This window comes from Pelecanus crispus, chromosome 3 (genome assembly GCF_030463565.1).
Source record: "Pelecanus crispus isolate bPelCri1 chromosome 3, bPelCri1.pri, whole genome shotgun sequence".
Taxonomy (NCBI): domain Eukaryota; kingdom Metazoa; phylum Chordata; class Aves; order Pelecaniformes; family Pelecanidae; genus Pelecanus; species Pelecanus crispus.
Window position 1 is genome coordinate 115,201,240 of NC_134645.1, and position 20,794 is coordinate 115,222,033.

Sequence of the window (20,794 nt, forward strand, 5' to 3'; positions counted from 1 at the left end):
GTGCATATGTTCTTTTTTCTTATGTGCACATACAAGAACTAAGAAAAAATTCTTAACCTACCTAAGAGAGAGTTTTATACTTTTGAAGATTAACAACTAGTTGGAGGATAAATCAGATGTTGTGGGTTTGCATATGCTCAGAATCAAGTTTGTATAGAATTTTGCTCCTGTCAAGGAAGCAATTACCTGCATGCTTGTGTCTGCTTGAAGTCAAAGGAGGCTTGAACACATTTAAAGTGGAACCCGTGTTTGCATACTGGGGTTAATTGGAGCTTTAAAACTGTGTGTGCAGGCGTTGCCATTAACAGGACTAGATGAACAAAATCGGCTTCAAGCAACGTCGGTGCTTATGAGCTGGAACAGCCTCGAGTGCCAATGGCTCCTGTCACCGTTTCTGTGACAGCCGGCACACATCTGCTCCCAGTGACGGCCCTGTCGCTCCGTGCTGGGGAAACGGGGTACCAGAAACTGCAGGAGCTGGAGAAGAATTTCAGATAGAAATGTCATACTCCGAGTTGGCTGGGGTTGTTGCCAACCAGTAAACCACACCGAAAAACGTCCACAGAAAGTGGGTTTTCTACAAAAGAACATTTTCTTTCCTTTGTACGCACTTTTTTTTTTTCCCCCCCCTCCTTTTCTCAGCTGATTAAATTGGCACCTGATACTCTTCAGAGCAGTATTGGTGTAGTTAGCATTAGCAGAATTAGGGACAGCTTTCCTCCCCAGATCGTGTAGGGTTAGCTGAGTATGAAGTCCTCTAAGGGAGACTGCCTTTTCTTAAAGAGGAGCTCTCCCTTTGGAACAGACTAAAACCTTACTTTTTAAAACGACGCATGGTTTTTTTGAACGTGCTTTCAGCCAGTATAAGGGGTGGGGGTGTTCAGGGGGGCGGCGAGCCCGGCCAGCGCTGCCCTCCCCGGCGGGCCGCCCCTCCAGCCCCCCGGAGGCCGGCTGCGCTTCCAGCAAGAAGCCCTTGAAAGGGGCAGGGGAGGGGGAGCAACAAAACGCTGGAACTTGAAGCCGGTTTTTAACGCGGATCTAAGCGTGGGCCCCGTTCGCCGCCGCAGAGGAAGCGGCGCGGCCACCTCCCCGCCCCCGCCCCGCCTGCTGGCGGATGTCCGGCGGCGGCCATGGCGCTGGCGGAGGCGGGAGTCCGCGGGAGGCTCCTGCTCTGGCCCCGCGTCGTCCTCTTCGGAGACTCCATCACCGAGGTAGGGGCCCCGCGGCAGCCCCTCAGGGGCCGCGCCGCCGCCCCGGCCTGCGGGGTCTCCGGGCCCGGCGGGGTCTCCGCGCCGCCGTGGGCCCCGCCGGTGCTCCCCCCCCACCCTTAGTGGCCGCCTGGAGCTCCGGAGCCCCGTAGCCAGCCCGGTTCCTGGTGCCGGGAGCGGCAGCCCCGCGGTCTGCGGCCTGCCTTTCCTCGAAGGCCCCGCCAGCAGCCCCCTCGGCCCGGCGTCAGCCTGAGCACCTGCGCCAGGCCTGTGCGGGAGGGGCGAGATGGCGGGGCCCGTCGCTCTCGGCGGGGCCCGCCGAGGCGGCGGGCCCCGCCGAGAGCGGCGGGCCCCGCCGAGCCAGCTCCGTGCCCCCGGGGGAAGCCCGTCCCTTGGGCCGGCCTTGAGAGAGGGCGGCCGGCCTGCGGGGCTCGGCCCGGCGCCGTCAGGCGGGAGGGAGAGCGGTGAAACGGGGTGCGGCCCGGCGTAGCCGTGGCCTTGTTGGATCTCCCATGAGAGTGTTGAGGAGCTTTCGCACCTGAGGGCCTTTAACGAAATTCAGGGCCTTTAACGGAATTCAGGGCCTTTAACGAAATTCAGGGCCTTTTTGCAGAGATCTGTGGAGTTCCTGTGCTAGAGGTGTGTTCTGGTAAAAGCGTAGCTTCTGGTGTTTTGGTGGCTGCGGGGGTTTTCAAAAGAGGGAGGACAGCCTGCTGTCTGTCCTGGCTCCTGCACTCCGTCTGTCCCGGCTCCTGGTGCGTCCCTTCTGTGCAGCTCCGTGTCGAGCTCCCGCCCGGGAGACATATTCTGCATCAACATGACCAGACCATAGAATCATTTAGGTTGGAAAAGACCTTGAAGATCATCCAGGCCAACCATTAAGCTAATACTACAAAGTCCACCACCAAACCAATTAAGGGTAGAGTGATAATTCCGTGCTTCCTGGCTTGGTGGCTGCATTATTTTTTAATGAAAGTAAAAACTAGGAATCATTAAGATTGGAAAGGATCTCCAAGATCATCAGTCCACCATCAACCCAACACCACCACGCACACTAAACCATGTCCCAGAGTGCCGTATCTACCCGTTTTTTGAACACCTCCAGGGATGATGATTCCACCACCTCTCTGGACAGCCTGTTCCAATGCTGGACCACTCTTTCTGTGAAGAAAGTTTTCCTAATATCCCATCTAAACCTCCCCTGATGCAACTTGAGGCCATTTCCTCTCGTGGCTCTCACCATGTCTTGGTGAACATCTCTTTTGAGGCAGCACCAGCTTTTTAGTATTCATTTTGGGTCCCTGCGTTCTGTTGCATGGTGGAGTGGGTCATAGAACTGCTCTAATGAAAAAAAGATGTGGCTGAAAGGATGTCTTTAACGGGAGATCGGTTGTCTAAACCAACTCACTGTGCAGCTCTGAACAGGCAGAGCCTTGTAACAGGGAGGATGGTGCAGCAGTGGGAGTAAGGAGAAGGGATTAATTTTTCCACTACTAGAAGAGGTAGGTATTGATCTGCACTCTAAAGCAGCATGTGGAGAGAGAATTCCTGAGAGGGGCTCCCCAGAATGAAGGCACAGTGGATCTTAGAAATAAAGTAGAAAATGGGGGGTGGGGAAGAAGCCTCACCAGCCACAATGAAACTACAGCTTGACAGCAGTCAGTTTTGGTTACAAAGGGACCACAGGGCCTGTCCCTCTGTAGGTATGGTCCCCGTTGCCTCTGATGCCAGTCAGGTGTCTAGATAAGACCAGGGCTGTTTGACCTCTGCAGGGACAGGGCAGGCTGGGAGGGAGGAAATGCCACACGGGAAAAGCTTTTGAGGAGGGAGGGTGCTGGTGGTAGGACCGAACTGCTGGGGAGCGAGTTCTTCCAGTGAGGGTCTAACCATGTTCCTTGCTTTCAGTTCTCCTTCCAGGAAAATGGCTGGGGGGCATCCCTTGCTGAGAGACTGGTCAGGTAAGAGCTCAGATTTCAAAAGTAATTTCTAGCATGCAAGAAGTCGTGCAGCTTTTCTAAAAGAAAACCAACACAAGTTAATATTTAATGTATATTTATTTATTAACATTTATTTATTTATTGAAGTGGAACTACCTTACTAGTAACCTGCCTGATACTGGTGGAAATAATCATTGGGAGTTTCTTTCCACTCAAAGCTTGAGTGGAAAGAAAAAAATCCTTAGTGATTGTCAAGATTGTTGTTCTAGTTTCATAGTTTAAGTGACAGGGGAGGTTTAGATGGGATATTAGGAAAACTTTCTTCACAGAAAGAGTGGTCCAGCATTGGAACAGGCTGCCCAGAGAGGTGGTGGAATCATCATCCCTGGAGGTGTTCAAAAAACGGGTAGATACGGCACTCTGGGACATGGTTTAGTGTGCATGGTGGTGCTGGGTTGATGGTTGGACTGATGATCTTAGAGGTCCTTTCCAACCTTAATGATTCCTAGTTTTTACTTTCATTAAAAAATAATGCAGCCACCAAGCCAGGAAACATGGAACTAATTATCACTCTACCCTTAATTGGTTTAGTGGTGGACTTTGTAGTGTTAGCTTAATGGTTGGCCTGGATGATCTTCAAAGTCTTTTCCAACCTAAACGATTCTATGATTCTATGAATACTACACGTGCAGTCTGTGGGTGCACTTTCAAAACATAAGGTGCTAATCGCACTGAAAACTCGTGTGACATCTCATTGTTCCTGAAAGGGATGGAGACAGGTGCCCTGGCAGAATGCTTCAGAACTTCCCAAGTTCTGTTCTGGAGGGCAGAGGAGAGATGTTCATTTTGATACGTGTCTTTGTTTCAGAAAATGTGATGTTGTGAACCGTGGGCTCTCAGGGTACAACACCAGGTGGGCTAAATTGATCCTTCCAAGACTGATCAGTAAAAGTACTGGTGCCGAGAGTACTGTTGCCGTTACTATTTTCTTTGGAGCCAATGACAGTTCTTTGAAAGGTACAGTAGCTTTCTTTTTTTTTTCCATGACCTGTTCTCTTAAGACAGTTTTACAGTTTATCAGAAAAGGCAGAACATTACACAGATTTTTCCTGCCACTTCTCTGCGAAGCAGTTGCCCTTTTTTCATTTTTACAGTGGATTGTTTTCAATCATTTGATTTGTATTTAAAGCATGCAGTGCCTTCTATTTCTCTCCCTCTCACCAAGTTTTAATACTAAAAGTAAATTTCAAGGTGCTCATGAATTACAGTCGTGTGTCCAGCACCTCAAATTGGAGTTGGGCATCTAGCTGATTTTTCGGCCTTTAAAGCAGTCTGATGGGTTCTTGGCAGATGGGTTGAGGAAATGAGGGAAGGTAGCATTTGGATTCTCTTTAAGATAAGCATAGCAGCACGCAGAGCTAGTCTAACCAAAATGATAGGCTCGGTGCACGAAGGACTGTCTGTACGTCCGTGAGAATCTTAACATTTTTCTCTGCATCCAAGAGAGTGAAAAATCTTAGCTTTTGTTTCAGGTGAAGTTTGAGGTGGTTATGTGCTCTAATATTAAGATATGAAGTTGCAAGACAAAGCATCTTTGGATAAAAAAAAAAAAGGGTGATTTCTTTTCCCTTGTTCCTCATTTGTATTAGTTGGAAGCGCTGGTGTTTAAACTCTGGATTTGTGTGCTTTGGATATTGAGGAATAGCATTTTCTCATGACACCTCCTGAATCAGTGGTTGAGGTGAACTGCTTACTGAAAATGAGTGCCCACATTCGTACACTGTGTAAAAAGCACGTTATGTTGTGTAATAAATCTGTAAGCAGTTTAACATCGCTAATGCATGTGCTCCATCCCCTAACAGATCTGAACCCGAAGCAACACGTTCCTTTGGAGGAATATGCTGCGAACTTGAAGAGCATGATAGAGTATCTGAAGTCAGTGGACATCACTGAAGACAGGATTATTTTGATAACACCACCACCTCTTCAGGAATCGGCCTGGGAAAAGGAGTGTCTTGCCAAAGGTAAAAGAATGATACGGATGGGCAGAATTTCTGCGTTTAACTGGCAGAGTGTGAAGTTGCTGATCCCAGGCTGACACATGATTAGCTTCGTGCTTGTACCAGATTGCAGTTGTGTTCTTTGAGTTGATGGAAAAGGACTGCTAGCTGTTTTGCTGACCAGCTTTTGGATAAACTAAACTAAGTTAGAGTAACTACCAACTAATTAGTAACACCCTTTTGAAAGTGTTGATTGATCTCTTTGTGTGTAACACTGACAGAAGGGGCTGCCCTTTGAGAACATAGGTTTTGCTGAGATGTCCGAGGCAGCTTCCAAAATAACATGAATGGTGGAAGAAATTTTGGCATTGTGTGCCTTAGAAAATTTTGTAATAGTCACAGGGTATTTCACATCTATTTGGATAAGCAGTAATAGCCTAGCTATTTTAATATTTTAAGCTAGCTAGTAGCCTAGTTTATTTTAAATTTAGAAAATCCCCAGAGAATATCATGTTCTAAGGATGCTAATAAAAGTACCCTGAAAAAGAAGCAAAAGGTGATTAAATGACTTCTCATTACGTTGTTCAAGCTAACTCTAAAAATAGAGACAGAACAGCACTGCTTACTTGGTGTTACTCAGCTGGTGGAAATTGCCATAATCCCACTGACTCCAGCAGCGATGGTTTATACCTCCTGAGAGCGTGTCCTCTTTTCCATTTGGACAGCTCATCTAGTTCTTGCACGTTTATAAAAGGCTTGTGAGTTAGATTCAGGTAAACACAGAGCTGTCATCTTAGTATTTGCAAGGTTTTCTCAAATTTAGGTGGTATTGTGTATCCTGAGTTGTGTACGCAATCAAAGCGGTAACATTTTGAAGGTGACCTGATGTTTAAACTGCGTTAAATTAGACTATGTTGTTGCATGACTTTCCATTAGGGATCTACAGCATGCAGCAGTGATCACTGTGCAAAACAGATTTTAGACTATATGGGCTTTCAGTCTCATCCAGCAGGGTAGTTTTTATATTTCAGTTGGAAAAGGAGGGAAAGTTCTAGAGTAATAGTCACACATTGTGTGAGATGGTAGCAGGTCAGATCAAACATCAGACATGGCCAGTGCTGTATATGTGACAGTAGCAGATCCTCGGGAAGGGCATACGGAGCAGGTCAGGCGCAGAGCAGCCTTGCCTGGTGTGTGTGCCCAGCTCTCACTAAGGCTGCTACAGCCGCGGTTTGCAAAGCAGGCACCCGTGTTGGCCTTTTGAAGATCTGTTAGGTGAGCACACCATGCGTGCTGCTTATCTGGCTCCTAGCTATCAAGTAACACTTTAAATGTTGTTAGTTCGTTTTTGTCTTAAAGCTCTCCTTTTTATGGGGTAGATAGGGAGGAAACTTGCATTTACAGCGTTCAATCTACCAGCATCTGCCTAAAAACCAGTGCTGTCTAGGGACGGAACAAAAGACAGGGTGATCTCAGACTGTGGACCACAAATAAAGCATTGCGGGCACAGTAAGCAGCAATATCAGATCATCTGCCCTCAACCGGTATCCAGGAGAAATGTTCTGCTTATTTCTAGTTTTGTCGGACGGATATCAGAGCAAAGGAGAGATGTGAAACATGAGCATGATGTTCACAGGAACATTCATCCATGTGTGAAAAGAGGCATGAAAAGAAACTCAGCTTCCAAATGAGAGTGCTGTGGGAGACAGGGTCAAAGCCCTTACCAAGGTCAGAGCTGCTCTTTGTCATCTGTATAGCCATCATTTCATCGCAGAAGGCAATTGGGTTGGTCAAGCACTGTCTGGCTTTGCTAAATTTGTGTCGATAGTTCCTTCTTGTCCTTCATGTGTTTGGAAATGAATCCCAAGAAGAGGTAACTCCACTGTCTTTCCTAGGGCTGAGGTGAGGCCGAGTGATTGACAGTTCCCCAGGTCCTTTTTCTTGCCTTTCTTAAAAATGGGTGTAATGTTAACCTTCTAGTCGCTGTGGGTCTCCCATTAGCCATGAATTTTTGTAGGTGGTAGGCGTTGACCTCACCAATGTGCCAGGCAGCTCCTTCGGGTGAGTCCCGCCCACCCAGATGCATCTGGCGTCTCTTGAGTGTCCCCTTACCCATTGCTCCCCACTGGTGGCTGTTCTCCTTCCCAGGTGGAGTGGGTACATGCAGAGGTCTGGGTAAATCTCTAGGTGGACTCCTCGGTTCCTCAGGGAACCCCCGTATTCCCTGAGCTTCCTTTGGCTGCCGCTCTTAGCTTACAGACCCAGCACATGCCCCTGCAGAGCTGCACATTGAGAGCAGGCATGTGTTTGTGTGCTTCCAGAATGGAAGAGGAGATGAAACAGTCAAGAAGTAATCCTAACGATGAAGGAAAAGGCAAAGGGAGAATAGGAAATTATCAACTCTGCTAGATTAGAAGTCATAGGAAGAGAAAAGGGCAGGACTGCAGGACCTCACCTGGCGAGGTGAGGTCGTGATCAATACAGGGAACTTGGCAACAACGGGAGCTCTGCGTGGTGGAGGCTGAAGGAGCTGAAGGGCCGCTCAGTCTGTGGGAGAGTTGAGCCAGGAAGGAAGTTGAAGCAAGAGTCTGGAAATGTACCATGGTGGGGAAGGAGCGGTGAGGCAGCAGAGGATATTTTTATGATGAAAAGAAATGATGGGAGGAAAGAGGTGGCAGTGTGAAGAAGTGGGAATCATCAGATGCAAGGAGGGAGTAGAGCAGGAGTTGATGAATTGCATTATAGGTCCCATTAAAAAACAAACAAACAAACAACCAACATAATAATGTCCTGCCCTAAAGTTTCATTGTGGTCCGTGCAAAACTGCTGGCTTACAGTAGCTGGCACTGAGCACGTACTGAACATCCAGCTCCCAGTGTAACTGTGCGCACAAACGTAGCAGTCGTGAGTGCTAATAAAGCTTTGCACCTAAGTGTACCCCGGGTTCACCAGCATGTTACAATGAGACTGCTGTAAGGAGATGCTACATCTCTTGTTGTCATCCAGGAAGCGGAAGGCAAGCTTGTAAATAGATTTACATTTACTTAACTCTATTCTACATGCTAGTGGCAGGTGTATGAAGAGTTTTAAATCTGTGCACTGATTTCACCTGAAGCTTGACAGAAGGTAAAAGGTGTGAGCAGCACAGAAATAAGCGTTACGCTGTGTGCTTGGTGCCGTTGCCTCTCTCGCCTGTTACACATCTGTTAACAGGAAACACATTTTCAAATGCCTCAAAACCAAAAGGTGCCCTGAAAGAGATTAAACCAGCTGTAGCTGCCAGCCGCTTAAATGGAGGCGCTCCAGATTTGTTTTGCGATTGGTTATGTCCGCTGGTGTAATGAACTGATGCGCATTGTGTGTGCCACAGAAGACAGAAATCAAACCGAGTCAGTCGTTATTACTAAATGTTTTCTTTGTGTCTGATAGGTGACAAATTAAATCGCCACAATGCCACCACTGGCAAATACGCCCAGGCCTGCGTTCAGGTAGCTAGGGACTGTGGAACGGATGTGCTCGACCTCTGGACACTGATGCAGAAGAATCAGGTATGTCATGAGAAAGACTTTGAAACTGTCATGAATTGTGAAATGCATAATTTAGTGTAGAGGAACACGTAGTGCTGCATTATCACTGAAATGACACAAAATATATCCAAATCACATTTTAGGGAAGGAAAAAAGTAGTCCAGAATGCTTTGTGCTGGGCTGAGAGAGACAAAGCTTAATACAACCTGGCCATTACATTTGGTTAGCGGATGTCCCCTGGGTGCATTACACGTAAATAACCTTTTCCTTGGACTTTGAATCATGGAATAGTTTAGGTTGGAAGGAGTCCCTGGAGGCAGCTGGTCCAACCTCCTGCACAGTGCTGGGCTAACTTCAGAGTTAGACCAGGTTGCACGGGTACCTTCCTGATGCTCCTGGCCAAATACCCAAGCTCGTCCATGGACAGGGATTGCAGACTTTCCGTAAGGAGGCGGCTCCCATTCGGACACTGAATCTTTTCTCTCTCCTGCGCTGCCTGGTGCAGCAGGCTGTTCAGTGGCGCAGTAGACTCAGTGTTTTGATTGCATCACATAATCTCGTGACCTTTTCCTGATGAATAGCAGTGCCTTTGGCCATCAGAACATTTTCTTAATATTTTAATACAAACAGTGAAAAATAAAACCACTACATATACCAGCTGGCTGGCTTACTTTAAAATTGCTCAAGACATGCTATTTGCAACTAGCAAATACGTTAATAGATGGTTTTAACCTCCCCTGTAGGATTTCTCTTCCTATTTGTCCGATGGGCTCCACTTGTCAACAAAAGGCAGCAGCTTTCTAGCAGCACAACTTTGGTCATGCCTGGAAAAAAAGCTGTCTGCCCTTCCTTCACTGCTTCCTTATTGGCGTGACGTGGACCATACGAACCCCGAGGCCAGTCTTCTGTGAGATCCGCTGCGGCAGCGAGCCAGAGCATCCAGGCCTGACAAAGCCAGTCCTGTTTACAAACAGCCGGTGCCCAGCAGCACGCTGCAACCACCGCGCACTGGGGGAAGGGGGAGCGAGGAGTCCCCTGTCGATGCTCTTCCCTGTCCCCTTCCCTTGGTCCGTGGGACAATAAAGATGAGACCGCTCGGGGTGTGTCATGGGGTGGTTTGTCTGCGTGCTGCTTGTGCCGGTCGTTTGAACATCTGTGGGATGAGTTTCTCTTGGAAGACTCGGAGGAAAACAGGAGTCTCAGCTGCCCTGGGACCAAGGGAGAGAGGCTGCACTGAGGAGTTCCTGGCCTGGTTGAGCTTTGGGCGCTACACCTTGATTAATACTATCTACTAGTTTTAAACACCTAGGAGCCGGTAAGAGACAGCAGCGTGGAGTTTGGCAAGAGACATTAATGTCGGTCCAGATGAATTTATTTGGTTGTAACACAGCGGTAAAAGCAGTTACTTGAGCTTTAGTGAGGTTTTTGATAGTGATACGTTGTAGTTCAGAGCAAGGGTTTTAAAGTTTAATTTACTTTGGCACCAGCAGCAGTATCTTGCATGTAGACACAGATTTCAAAACTGCATGGTTTTGGGCAGCATAAAACTGGTGATGTACATGCTCATTTTGAGAAGCTTGGATCTTAAGGAAACTACGAGGAAGAGTCTGCATCTCTGCTGACAACGCTGCGTCGTATGTAATTTGTCACCAAGTTAAGGAGACGTTTCAGGTGAGCTTTGGCCTTCATAATTTAACAACTGATGTAACAGATGAGTACTGCATACTACGTATAGTTTTTGGCCAAGAGAACAGGATTAAACTACAAAACTACCTTTACAAACTGAAAAAAAACCTGCCTGAAACCTAGATGAAATTCAACAAGCATGGAAAAAAAAGTGGGTTGGAAAATAATTGGCTAGCCAGCCAGCTAGCAGAAGAAATTAGAATGCTACTGCACCATGGATTAAAGAGAAATAAATAGTATGTCACTGCAGCTAGCAACCCCCACGTAATTCTGGGCTGTATTCAGAGTTACATTGGCCCAAACCAGATGAGGCCGACAGCGCGGCCTCAGGTGATGGGTTTGTTGTGTGTTGGGGAGACAGAGGCTGATGGGGGGAGCAGCGATGCCCGGCTGCGTCAGCGCCGTGGGGCTGCCTTTGCCGCGCTAAATGAGACAGGTTGGCCCAGACCTGTCCTCTGCTATGTAATAGTGTTATGGCCTGGAGCATAAGGTGGTATCTTCTCATGTGCCTGGAGCTAGAGCAGAAGCTAGTTTGATTTATAAATAGTTATGAATAGTAAACCGGACTGGCCTTTCTGTAATAAATGCTTAAAGACTGGCTGAACAGCGGCAGGGGCTCTGTCCTGGTTTCGGCTGGGATAGAGTTAATTTTCTTCCTAGTAGCAGGCATAGTGCTGTGTTTTGGATTTAGTAGGAGAAGAATGTTGATAACACGCTGATGTTTTTAGTTGTTGCTCAGTACTGCTTATGCTAGTCAAGGACTTTTCAGCTTCCCATGCTCTGCCAGGTGCACAAGAAGCTGGGAGGGGCACAGCCAGAATAGTTGACCCAAACTGGCCAAAGGGCTATTCCATACCATATGATGTCATACTCAGTATAGAAACTGGGGGGGGGGGGGGGGGGGCGGGGGGGGCCGGGGAGCAGTGATCGCTGCTCGGGACTGGCTGGGGGCGGGGGGGGAAGTCAGTCGGTGGGTGGTGAGTGGTTGCATCACTTGTTTTGTATATTCTTTTATAGTTATTATTACTTTCTCTTTCTCTGCTGTCCTATTAAACTATCTTTATCACAACCCACAGGTTGTACTATGGTGTTTTTTTCCCCCTCCCCTGATTCTCTCCCCATCCCACTGGTGGGGGGGGGTGAGCAAGCGGCTGTGTGGTGCTTGGTCACCGACTGGGGTTAAACCACCACAGGCTCCCTGTGGATCTTCCTGCGTTAGATGTTACCAACAAACTGCGCAAGTACCGATTTCACAGTTTCTGGAAGACAGCTTGGATTGGAGGATGGATTCTGTGATTTCTGAGGCCTGCTCCAAACCTCTATTTTCATGCTCCCCAGACTGCTTGGTCTTCATCTGGGCAGCAATGACCTTAGTGCTGAGAACACGTACTTACACATTTGCTACCTAGTAAGGCATTTGAGCACACACCCACACCTTGGAGAGGAATTTCACTGTCAGAACTGACCAGACAAAGCTGGTGAAGGGTCTGGAGCACAAGTCTTATGAGGAGCGGCTGAGGGAACTGGGGTTGTTTAGTCTGGAGAAGAGGAGGTTGAGGGGAGACCTTATGGCTCTCTACAACTACCTGAAAGGAGGTTGTAGTGAGGTGGGTGTTGGGCTCTTCTCCCAAGTAACAAGTGATGGAATGAGAGGAAATGGTTTCAAGTTGCACCAGGGGAGGTTTAGATTGGACTTCAGGAAAAATGTCTTCACTGAAAGAGTTGTCAAGCATTGGAACAGGCTGCCCAGGGAAGTGGCTGAGTCCTCATCCCTGGAGGTATTTAAGACATGTAGACGTGGTGCTTAGGGACATGGTTTAGTGGTGGACTTGGCAGTGCGAGGTTAATGGTTGGACTTGATGATCTTAAATGTCTTTTCCAACCTAAATGATTCTATGATCCCCTACAGGCCACAGGGCCAGGCCAGCTGCGGAGGGAGGGGGCAGTCCCAGGGGTGCAAGGCTCTACTGCAGCTGCTCATCCCCTCCCCTCCGCAGCAGCCCAGCTTCACAGGGGAAAAGTGAGAAATAATGGGCTCAAGTCTGGCTGCAGGCCAGGCTTTGAACTTGGGGCTTAACAACTAATAAAGGACTGCACAGAAACAGCTCCTGTTTAACTGACCTTTTTTTTTTTTTAAATATAAAAAGCTTTTATTGTATTGGGAATTAAATTAACTCCTTACACATGTACTTTGCACTGAATCAGAAAAAGAAAACCCAAACAAACAAACAAACAAAACAACCAAAAAAAGTTCAAACCCAGTCTATAAAACACAACAGCCAGTCAGCTAGGAATACCGTAAGGCACACATTCAAGTATTAGTGTAACAAGTATCCTTGGGGGGGGGGGGGGGGAGGAGAGGGGGTACGCCCGCCATCCTTTCGGCACAGGTTATGTCAGTTTTATCAATAGATTATTATGGGATAAAACAGATGCAGAATCAAGACGCTGCTTTCCTGTCACAACGGTTGCTCTGCGACTCCACCGCGTCGGTCCATCTGCTGCCGAGCTACAGCAACACTGATGCACCGCTCCCAGCTCCCCTCACGGAGCTCCAGGGGTAGCAGGGGACACCATTAACCACCAGCTCTTGGCATCACATTGTACTGCCTGTGCGGGAATCGCAATTCATGAAGTCTCCTCCTTCTACTTGCCCTGTAAGTTTAACAAAGGTTGATTCCTTTGATTAAATTCGCCATTGGCTTTAAACAAATGCCCCCTGCAACAGAGTGAATTTTTTTCCCCGCATTTATGCAGTGGGAGCTTCCAAAGGCCGCAGACCACAGACAACTGAGGCTCAGCTCTTCAAACTTCTCAACAATAGTGTTACCTATTTCAAAATAACATTTGGAGAAACATCTCTGCACCAACCGCTGTAAACAGCCGGTTAAAACAGTCCTCATCCGTATAAACGATTCCTCCACTTCTTTCTCCTGGAAGACAAGACCGCCTCACTGCTAGAGGCAAAACACTTTTCATGCTAGAGGAGCGTTTCTATGTGTCCTATAAGGCTTAACAGCCTCTGCATGACCCTTTTGTTCATTTTGAAGCTGCACATCTTAAGCTTCTCGACTCCAATTAAGCATCTCATTTAATGCTGTGAGACTATACTTTTATCCGTTTCATTACTCTCATTCTGTTCTCAAGGCATCTTGTTCAGGCTTTTGCTTACGTGTACCTTAAATTGCTAAATGATCTACTCTATATGGAACATACTGCAGTGTTTTCATTTTGTTTTTAAAAGCCCCTTAATTTTGTCTATCAGTGCTGTCAGACTACAAAATATTAAATTATAAAAAAGGCCGATATACACAATCCAATATCCAGCAGGATATTCGGTTTTGCACCACAGGTTGAAGGAAATGTTAAAGGTCAAGGAAATAGAAAAACAAATCCAAAAAGCTTCAAAAAACAAGCCAGTTTTAGTTTGGATTTTCCTTTTTAAAAGATATAATGCTCTAATAAACGTAATTTAAGGAAGGTCATACACATGACCAGCATCTGCAGTAGGTCACTTCCTTACTTCTCCCACTCCCTCACAAAAATATATATACATATATTTATATTTATATAAATGAAATGGTTTTAGATCCTTATTTTGCAGACACAAGTCATACATTTAGAAGGCAGCGAGACCTTCTAAACTAGCATTCTGTTTCTTTGCTGTCCACCCGGTTCTGGCGCTGCAGTTTAAAGGACGAAGCTTTCTCACTCCTCACGACAGGATGGTCTGTCAAGTCCTCAAAAGATTTGGCGGCCGAGCTGCTATTTGGGAAAGGGTCCTTCTCAAACCCGTCCTCATCAATGTGAGAGTCAGTGCTTGGGTCCTCCTGGATAGTGTCCATCCTTTGGTGGTCCTGTTTTGGTGCCGCGGCGACGGCGGGCACAGCTGTGATGGGCTGCAGCGGCTGGTGCCGGCTCGTCGACTGCGCCGCGGGGAAGGGCTTGATGATTCGAACAGAGGCAGAGTCCAGGCTGCTGAGCATCTCCACGTTCTGCAAGACACCAGCAGCCACCACGTCAGTGGGAGATGCAACCAGGATTAGTCCAGGGTTCAGTTTTTGCACTGTTTGAAAGAGCTGTTCAGAGGCCACCACGTCCTCCCCTCCCAGCAGAGACCCTGCCTGCCCTCACGCCGGCACAGGCCACCCTGTGCTAGCCAGGCTGAACCCACTGCACCGCCTTGGAAAAGGGGGTCGGTTTTGGATTTTACAGTAGACTTACGCTTACTTAAGAACAAGGGAACATGCAACAGAAGTAATTTGTTGTGTTGGCTTTTCCTCAAGAAGTACTAAAGGCAGAAAGGCCTTTTTATCTCTGCTTGTTCCTTCTCCATAAAAAGCACCACAGGTGACAGCCTCACTGGGACAGAGCTGACACCTCGGCCCCACCTCCCCTGGGGCCCAACACTGCTTTGGCAAAACCTAGGGCTGAAAGGCAGGCTCAAGCCAGATGACACAGAGGGTGTCATCAGTGCAGGGAAACAGAGGTACAGCTCCTTCCACTCTTCCAACCTGAAGAGTTCCCCGTTTCCCATGCAAGAAGTTGCACTGAATGCAGGGTCAAAGGCCAGAGGGGGACCACGGTGATCATGCCCAAATTCCGCAACCCAGATTAAGGTAAAGCCCATTGGTTTCTGCTTCTATTCGAGCATGGTTTGAAAAATACTGAGATTAGTGGGGGGTAAAAAAATCCCCACAAACCTTAGCAAATGCTAATACTGGGCAGGATGAGATGTTCACCTGCTACCAGTACTGCATTTCCCAACCGCTCAATCCTCAGCAGATCCAAAAGACACGAGATTTGTTTGTTAAACTGTTGCTGGTACAAGGAGCCCATTAACTGTACCCACACACTATTGCTACACCTGCTTCTGGGATTTTCTTGATTGAATTCAGGTATAAAGCTCTAAGGTGACTTTTCTTATGGCACTGAAGACCAGCTATGGAGGACTCGAACTAAGATCGCCTTCAGTTACATCAGAGTAGGCGACAGAGGCAATCTGCCTCAGTGGTCTTTGACTTCAGTATGCTTCCCCCAGCGCTCGTACAGGAGCTCTGCAAGGCTTTTTTTCCCCCTCCTGTTACAAAACAGCACTTCCTTAACTGCATGTTTCAGTTATCAGTAAGAACCGGGTTGTCAAAGCACTGGACGGGCCACCCAGAAAATCTATGTCAGAACGTGCCCTGTGCTGGACTGGAATTAAAATTTATCTAGGTGCTTTTTTGCTCTTCTCTCCCAGCTCAGTATCCACAAGGTGAGAAAAGTCACCGACAGGTCCCTGCACCCTGAGGTCAGCCCTCCCACAAGCAACTGGAAGGCTTTAGCACACCTTCCTCTAGGAAGCTGACTCTTGCAAACAGCCATTCTGCAAAGACACCACATTTTGCAGAGATTTTTCTGCAGCATCGCCCCGCTGAGCCTTGTGCTTCGATGACACCGCTTGGCTGGGAACGAGCGGTCTGTGGTTGAAGCTGCTGAATGACCCGTGCTGAGGGGACCCTGTGCACAGGCACCTGCTGCGCTCAGTGCTGCTCCGCAGAGCAGAGCGGCTTCCTGCCTCGGGAGCTGCGGCTGCTGCAAGAGAGCTGCTTTGTCAACAAGGTCAAGGCAGAGCTCTTACAGGAAGGAAGAATGAGACCCCGCCAAGCTGCAGTGCTTGATGCTTGAACACAGGCTTGTTCAAGAAAACACCATTTCCCTCAGATTCATCCATCTGCAGTGTGGGGCATGGGCTCCAGGTCTGTCTATTATCACTTCTTTGATAAATACTCTGCACACACCGTAGGTTCAGATTTTCTAATACATATTGGAGAGCTTTCTGCCAATTCATATTCAGACAGCAACTTACACTGGGGCAAAACAGGGACTTTGTGTTCTCCTCGTACTGCTTGTCCAATTTCTTGTCCTATTGGGAAACAAGCAAACAAGAAAATTAGCTTCCCAATTGCAAGGTCCCTGCCCCCGTTTCCCTGCAAGGATGCAGCAGGGCGCGGGGCTCTTCTCCCTTCCCCTACCTCCCATGCCTTCCCATCCACCCCGGGCGTGCTCGTGGGCACAGCAACCCTCTGCTCTAACCCCCTGCAGCTGTCGGCATCACACCACGTGCCCACGCTCTCAGTTGCTGTGAGCTCGCCCTCTTTACCCATCCAGCCAAGCTCAACCACGACCACTTCCTGCTCTGGGGCTCCCCACAAAACGGGGGTGTCTTATTTCTTAGCAGGGCTTTAGAAAACTTTGACTCTAATGGCAGTTCCCAAAATTATACTTGGGTAGAATTTGGAAGGCAGAGGTAGAAAATCTGCCTAGGAAAGAACAAGAAGGGCTCCAGGGAACAGTCATGGGAGCACTGGGTCTGCCACAGCCTGGCAGAGCTTAGCAGGAGTTCTACCTACCGAAGGCGCAGTAAGTCTTAGATATTCTGGATTCTCCCCCCGGGGTTTGCTAAAAACTTCCCATCACCTTCTCCCACAGACATCTGCCATTTCATGTACAAAGGGTGTTCTCTTACAGCTCAATCCAACAGAGCAGTCATCTCAAAGACAGCTTACTCACCACGCAATGCACAAGGATGCTGAGAGGAATCCAGAAAAGTAAGGAGAAGACAAGCACAGAGCCCACTATATTATCCGCTAGGAACTTCCCTGCGAAATCAGTTCAAATCTGTTAGTAACCTACCAAATACTGTTTCACGAACATACACATCTATCCCCATTCTGCAGCCACTGCTTATGCCAGCCAAGCCACAGAATTGCTCAGAAAAGCACAGGCTGCAGGACTAGGCAAAGATAAAAGACATTGTATAATATTAGAAAACTGTATCCAATATGTTAACAGTAACAGTTTCTTCCCTCTGTTCTTCTCTGATGAGAAATGCTGACAGGCCGTAACTTTTAATATGAGCTGATTTGGAACAGGCTATATTGAGTCAGCCAAGCTGCCCCTCTCAATTATACAACACACACTGCGAGTCTGTTACCGAATTCTGATTTTACAGTCAAGTGAGAACTACCTGCCTCCACAAACAAAATATTTGAACATCAGAGATATACAAATTGCCTCTACCTGAGCAGGCTAAACAGCTTTAACAATTAGCTAAGAAACAATTTTTTGACCCTAGAACTCAAGATTGCAAGCCCCAAACCCAGATAATTACTGTGAGCATATGGCGTTACCCAGTCGTTACCCAGCATCGGCTTATTAACAGGTTTTGTGTGGTTCCAGTAACAGGGTGAGACGCTGGGGGGTTGCGCTGGGGGGGTCAAGAGCAAGGAGGCCCACCCACAGCCACCGGGCAGCGACTCAGCACCGGCACACAGCCTGAGGTGTGTGACCTCAGTGGTTTTCTTAAATAAGAAAGAAATGAAGTCCTCCTCTCCCAGCCTGTTGACATTTAAACCCCACTGAGAGGCCCACTTCACACTGAATCTAGCTGACCTCTAAAAAGCCTGTCTGTTGTTTACTTTTCTCTAATTGACCTACTTCTTGGTATTCAGACAAGAAGCTACCATCTCCTTTACAAGCTTAGAAGATGCCTAGAAAATAAAGGAGTGGAAAAATGCAAAGTGATCCCCCATCCTTTCAGCTTTAAAAGGCAAGATCAGTATTGTCAAACTTTAGGCAAAAATATATTTACCTACATCAGAAACACAGCTACTAGCTACCCTTGCATACAGGTGAACAAAAAGCCAGCCAGCTAACTCCCTCCAAGGCTTCAGAGGTTCATGAGGTCATGAACTACAAAAAACCCCCAAAGGATATGGTTACATATCTTACCAAAAGTATTGATGCTGAGTTGGTCTATGAAATCCCAAAATCGTTCAATCACATCCTGTACTTGCTTCTCACATTTACCCTGCAAAAGTAAACACTTATTTACAAAACAATCTTGCACTATCTAAGCATAAGATGGAGAGAGAAGACGACACAAAGATTATAATGAAGTAGAAGCTACAGACGCAGAAGGACTTGACTCACATTCTGAATATAGGCTTACACTCATGCCCAGTAGCAGCAGTCCATTTTTACTGCCTTTATCTTTGGCAAAAGAGTTTCAATTCTATTGCTGTCTGAAACAGATGAAGTTTTAATGTTTGAAATGCGCAAAAACTGCCCCACCCTCGCCCCACTTTAGGGGACATAAAACTGAAGTTTCTGGAGAGGTTTAAGCACCGGAAGCCTCAGTTCCCATTACCCACCGAGAACGCTGCAGCTCTCAGGAGCCCAAGGTTACAGACAGACAGACTCCCAGATCTGGCTGTGCTGGTTTAACACAGCACATCATCAGTCTTTCAGTTCTGTCAGTGGAAGGGCTGGAGCATGACCTCCCAAATTCAATTCTGCCAACACCCGGTTTAGCTTTGACTGTCGGGGTCTGCAGGTGACGTGCTGTCTGTGCAGCTGTACCACGAAAATGCTCACTGGGTGCCAGCAGCCCGCCAGTCTCCCCGCCACAGGCTCACTGTCCCCTCCAGATACTGTCAGTTAGATTTTCATGCGATTGCTTCCCGACCTGTATTATTTTAGTCAAAATTAATTGGGCTGCCGTGAACAGCTGAAATAGCAAGCACTGCAAACCTAGCTGAGCTTACGGCAGCGCTCATCCTCCTCCTTCACACAAACCGCCGGCTGGCTGAGCTGTGGGGAGCAGCAAAAGGGGCAACAAGCACCGGCAGAAGGTAACAGCTCCACCTTGCACAGGTCTCTGCAGAACTAACTTCCATCTACAGCCTCAGACACCCTTTAGTATTTACCCTGTGGAGAGGTATTTTACACCGTATCACCCTGCTCAGCAGCAAATCAAGCTTTGGCTTCTCTTTACCAGTACAGTCCTCATCACAGAGGACTCAAAACACACAGGCACAGAAGCAGAGCGTGCAGTGCACCGACACCTGGGAACACTTACATTTGTATCGCAGAAGCCCACAGTGCAAGGCTTCCCCTTGCGCAGGAACAAGAACTGGTCGTTAGCATCGACATAGGGTATGCACCTATCCTGCTCGTCCCGGCAGCACACCTTGCAGGAATTATCTGTTTCTGTAATAAAGCGACAAACTCATTCCTTGGCAGTGCCAAGAGCCACCTGCAACTCATAACCATGCAGATGCATAACCCCACGTGTCCCCTGGCTGACCGCGTTCCTGCCCAGCTTCCCCATGGGGAAGGCAGGACCGTGTGAGTTGCCCAGTTTTGGTTGCTCTGATGACCAAGCCTGAAACTCAACCAGATGCCCTGTGCAACATGTTAGGGGACACAGTGGGACCAAGCCCTCCAACCTGATACTCCAACACCACAGGAATCAACAGGCAGGTGAAGAACTTCCAAACGTGTCCAAGACACAGATTTAAGTATTTCTTGGACTTGGGGTCCTCTAGGCACTCTTCTCTTTGGCTATGCCCTCCACCTCAAATGGGGGGGCTCGCAGCACTTCCCCACACTGCCCCTGTGAAGTTCTCCTCCTACTCCCAGCTGCTTTACTGGATTTAAGAGCTGAGATGGCAAGCAAGTGAACAGTAAAGCTTACTGACAGAAGTATATGACAGGCAGGTTTGCAGGAGCAGGGACTGGACTCAGGGATCCTATGTCCTCGTGGCACTTCAACCTCTTTGAAATGTTTCTTTAACCACTTGTTGGAGGCTGCTACTCCTCTGCCAGATACCTGGTCCAGAGGTTGGTTGGTATCTCTTTACAATCAGAGAACAGCCAGACTTCCCCTCCCATACACCTGTGGCAGAGGAGGTGGAAGGTGGGAGAGTGCCCTCTCCTTTAACTGGGGTGCCAGACCGTAAGTCTCATCTTAATGTCTTCAAACACAGACCACCAGAGGACAAGAGGACATTTACATTCGTTTTCCAAACAGAAAACACTAGCCCTGAAAAACCAATAGTTTAAACTTCTACAGAAGCCATAAACTCAGCCCTCCAACAGGCAAACCCACAGCGAAGCCAGCACTCTCTGAGGAGCAGAGCTGAAGCACGCATGTCACCCACCGTTGCACGCGCACGAGCGCAGATTCTTCTCCCTCTCACAGAAAGGGACGCACTCCCCGTCCTTGCACTTCCCCATGTCCACACAGACCGTGTCATCTGGAGCGTTCCCTGGAGGGGGGCACTCGCTGCTGTTCCCTACAGATGGAGGTCGACAGGGTGGGAGGACTGTGTTAGAGTAAAGGGCAGAGCACCTAAGTGTGCAGAAGAAAAAAGGACAATAAAGGAAATCCAGACTCATCCCAGGGCGACCCCAATAGCTTGTTTTTGACCTTGACCTGCAGGCTGCCTACCAGCTCCTCTGAAAGGCAGCAGCAGCTTTGGAGGCTTTCAACAACTCAGGCATTGTGGCACTCCAGCGACCAAGGAGTAGGTAGCAGACCCTGGAGGTGCCATCAGCAAAGCAGGAGCTCTGACTTGACTCCTTGCCTCCAGGAAAGATTACGAGGA

At 48.0% G+C, this 20,794-nt stretch overlaps 2 protein-coding genes across 2 annotated transcripts in view; one reads left to right on the plus strand and one right to left on the minus strand.

The window, feature by feature from the left end:
* Positions 1 to 1,130: 1,130 nt before the first annotated feature.
* On the plus strand, positions 1,131 to 10,665 carry IAH1 (isoamyl acetate hydrolyzing esterase 1 (putative)). Its single transcript, XM_075707670.1, has 6 exons — positions 1,131 to 1,211; positions 3,114 to 3,166; positions 4,014 to 4,162; positions 5,008 to 5,169; positions 8,575 to 8,693; positions 9,416 to 10,665. Exons 1-6 carry the CDS (start codon positions 1,131 to 1,133, stop codon positions 9,581 to 9,583), a joined length of 732 nt encoding a protein of 243 aa, XP_075563785.1. The 3' UTR covers positions 9,584 to 10,665.
* Positions 10,666 to 12,709: 2,044 nt separating this feature from the next.
* The window catches only part of ADAM17 (ADAM metallopeptidase domain 17), a 35,179-nt gene continuing 27,094 nt past the window's right edge, over positions 12,710 to 20,794 (minus strand). The window contains exons 14-19 of the mRNA XM_075707838.1: positions 20,348 to 20,482; positions 19,264 to 19,394; positions 18,135 to 18,213; positions 16,914 to 17,002; positions 16,210 to 16,266; positions 12,710 to 14,353 (exon numbers count right to left, since the gene is read on the minus strand). Of these exons, the coding sequence (XP_075563953.1) occupies positions 14,003 to 14,353; positions 16,210 to 16,266; positions 16,914 to 17,002; positions 18,135 to 18,213; positions 19,264 to 19,394; positions 20,348 to 20,482 (842 nt within the window). The 3' untranslated portion in view covers positions 12,710 to 14,002. The remainder of the gene's footprint in view (positions 14,354 to 16,209; positions 16,267 to 16,913; positions 17,003 to 18,134; positions 18,214 to 19,263; positions 19,395 to 20,347; positions 20,483 to 20,794) is intronic.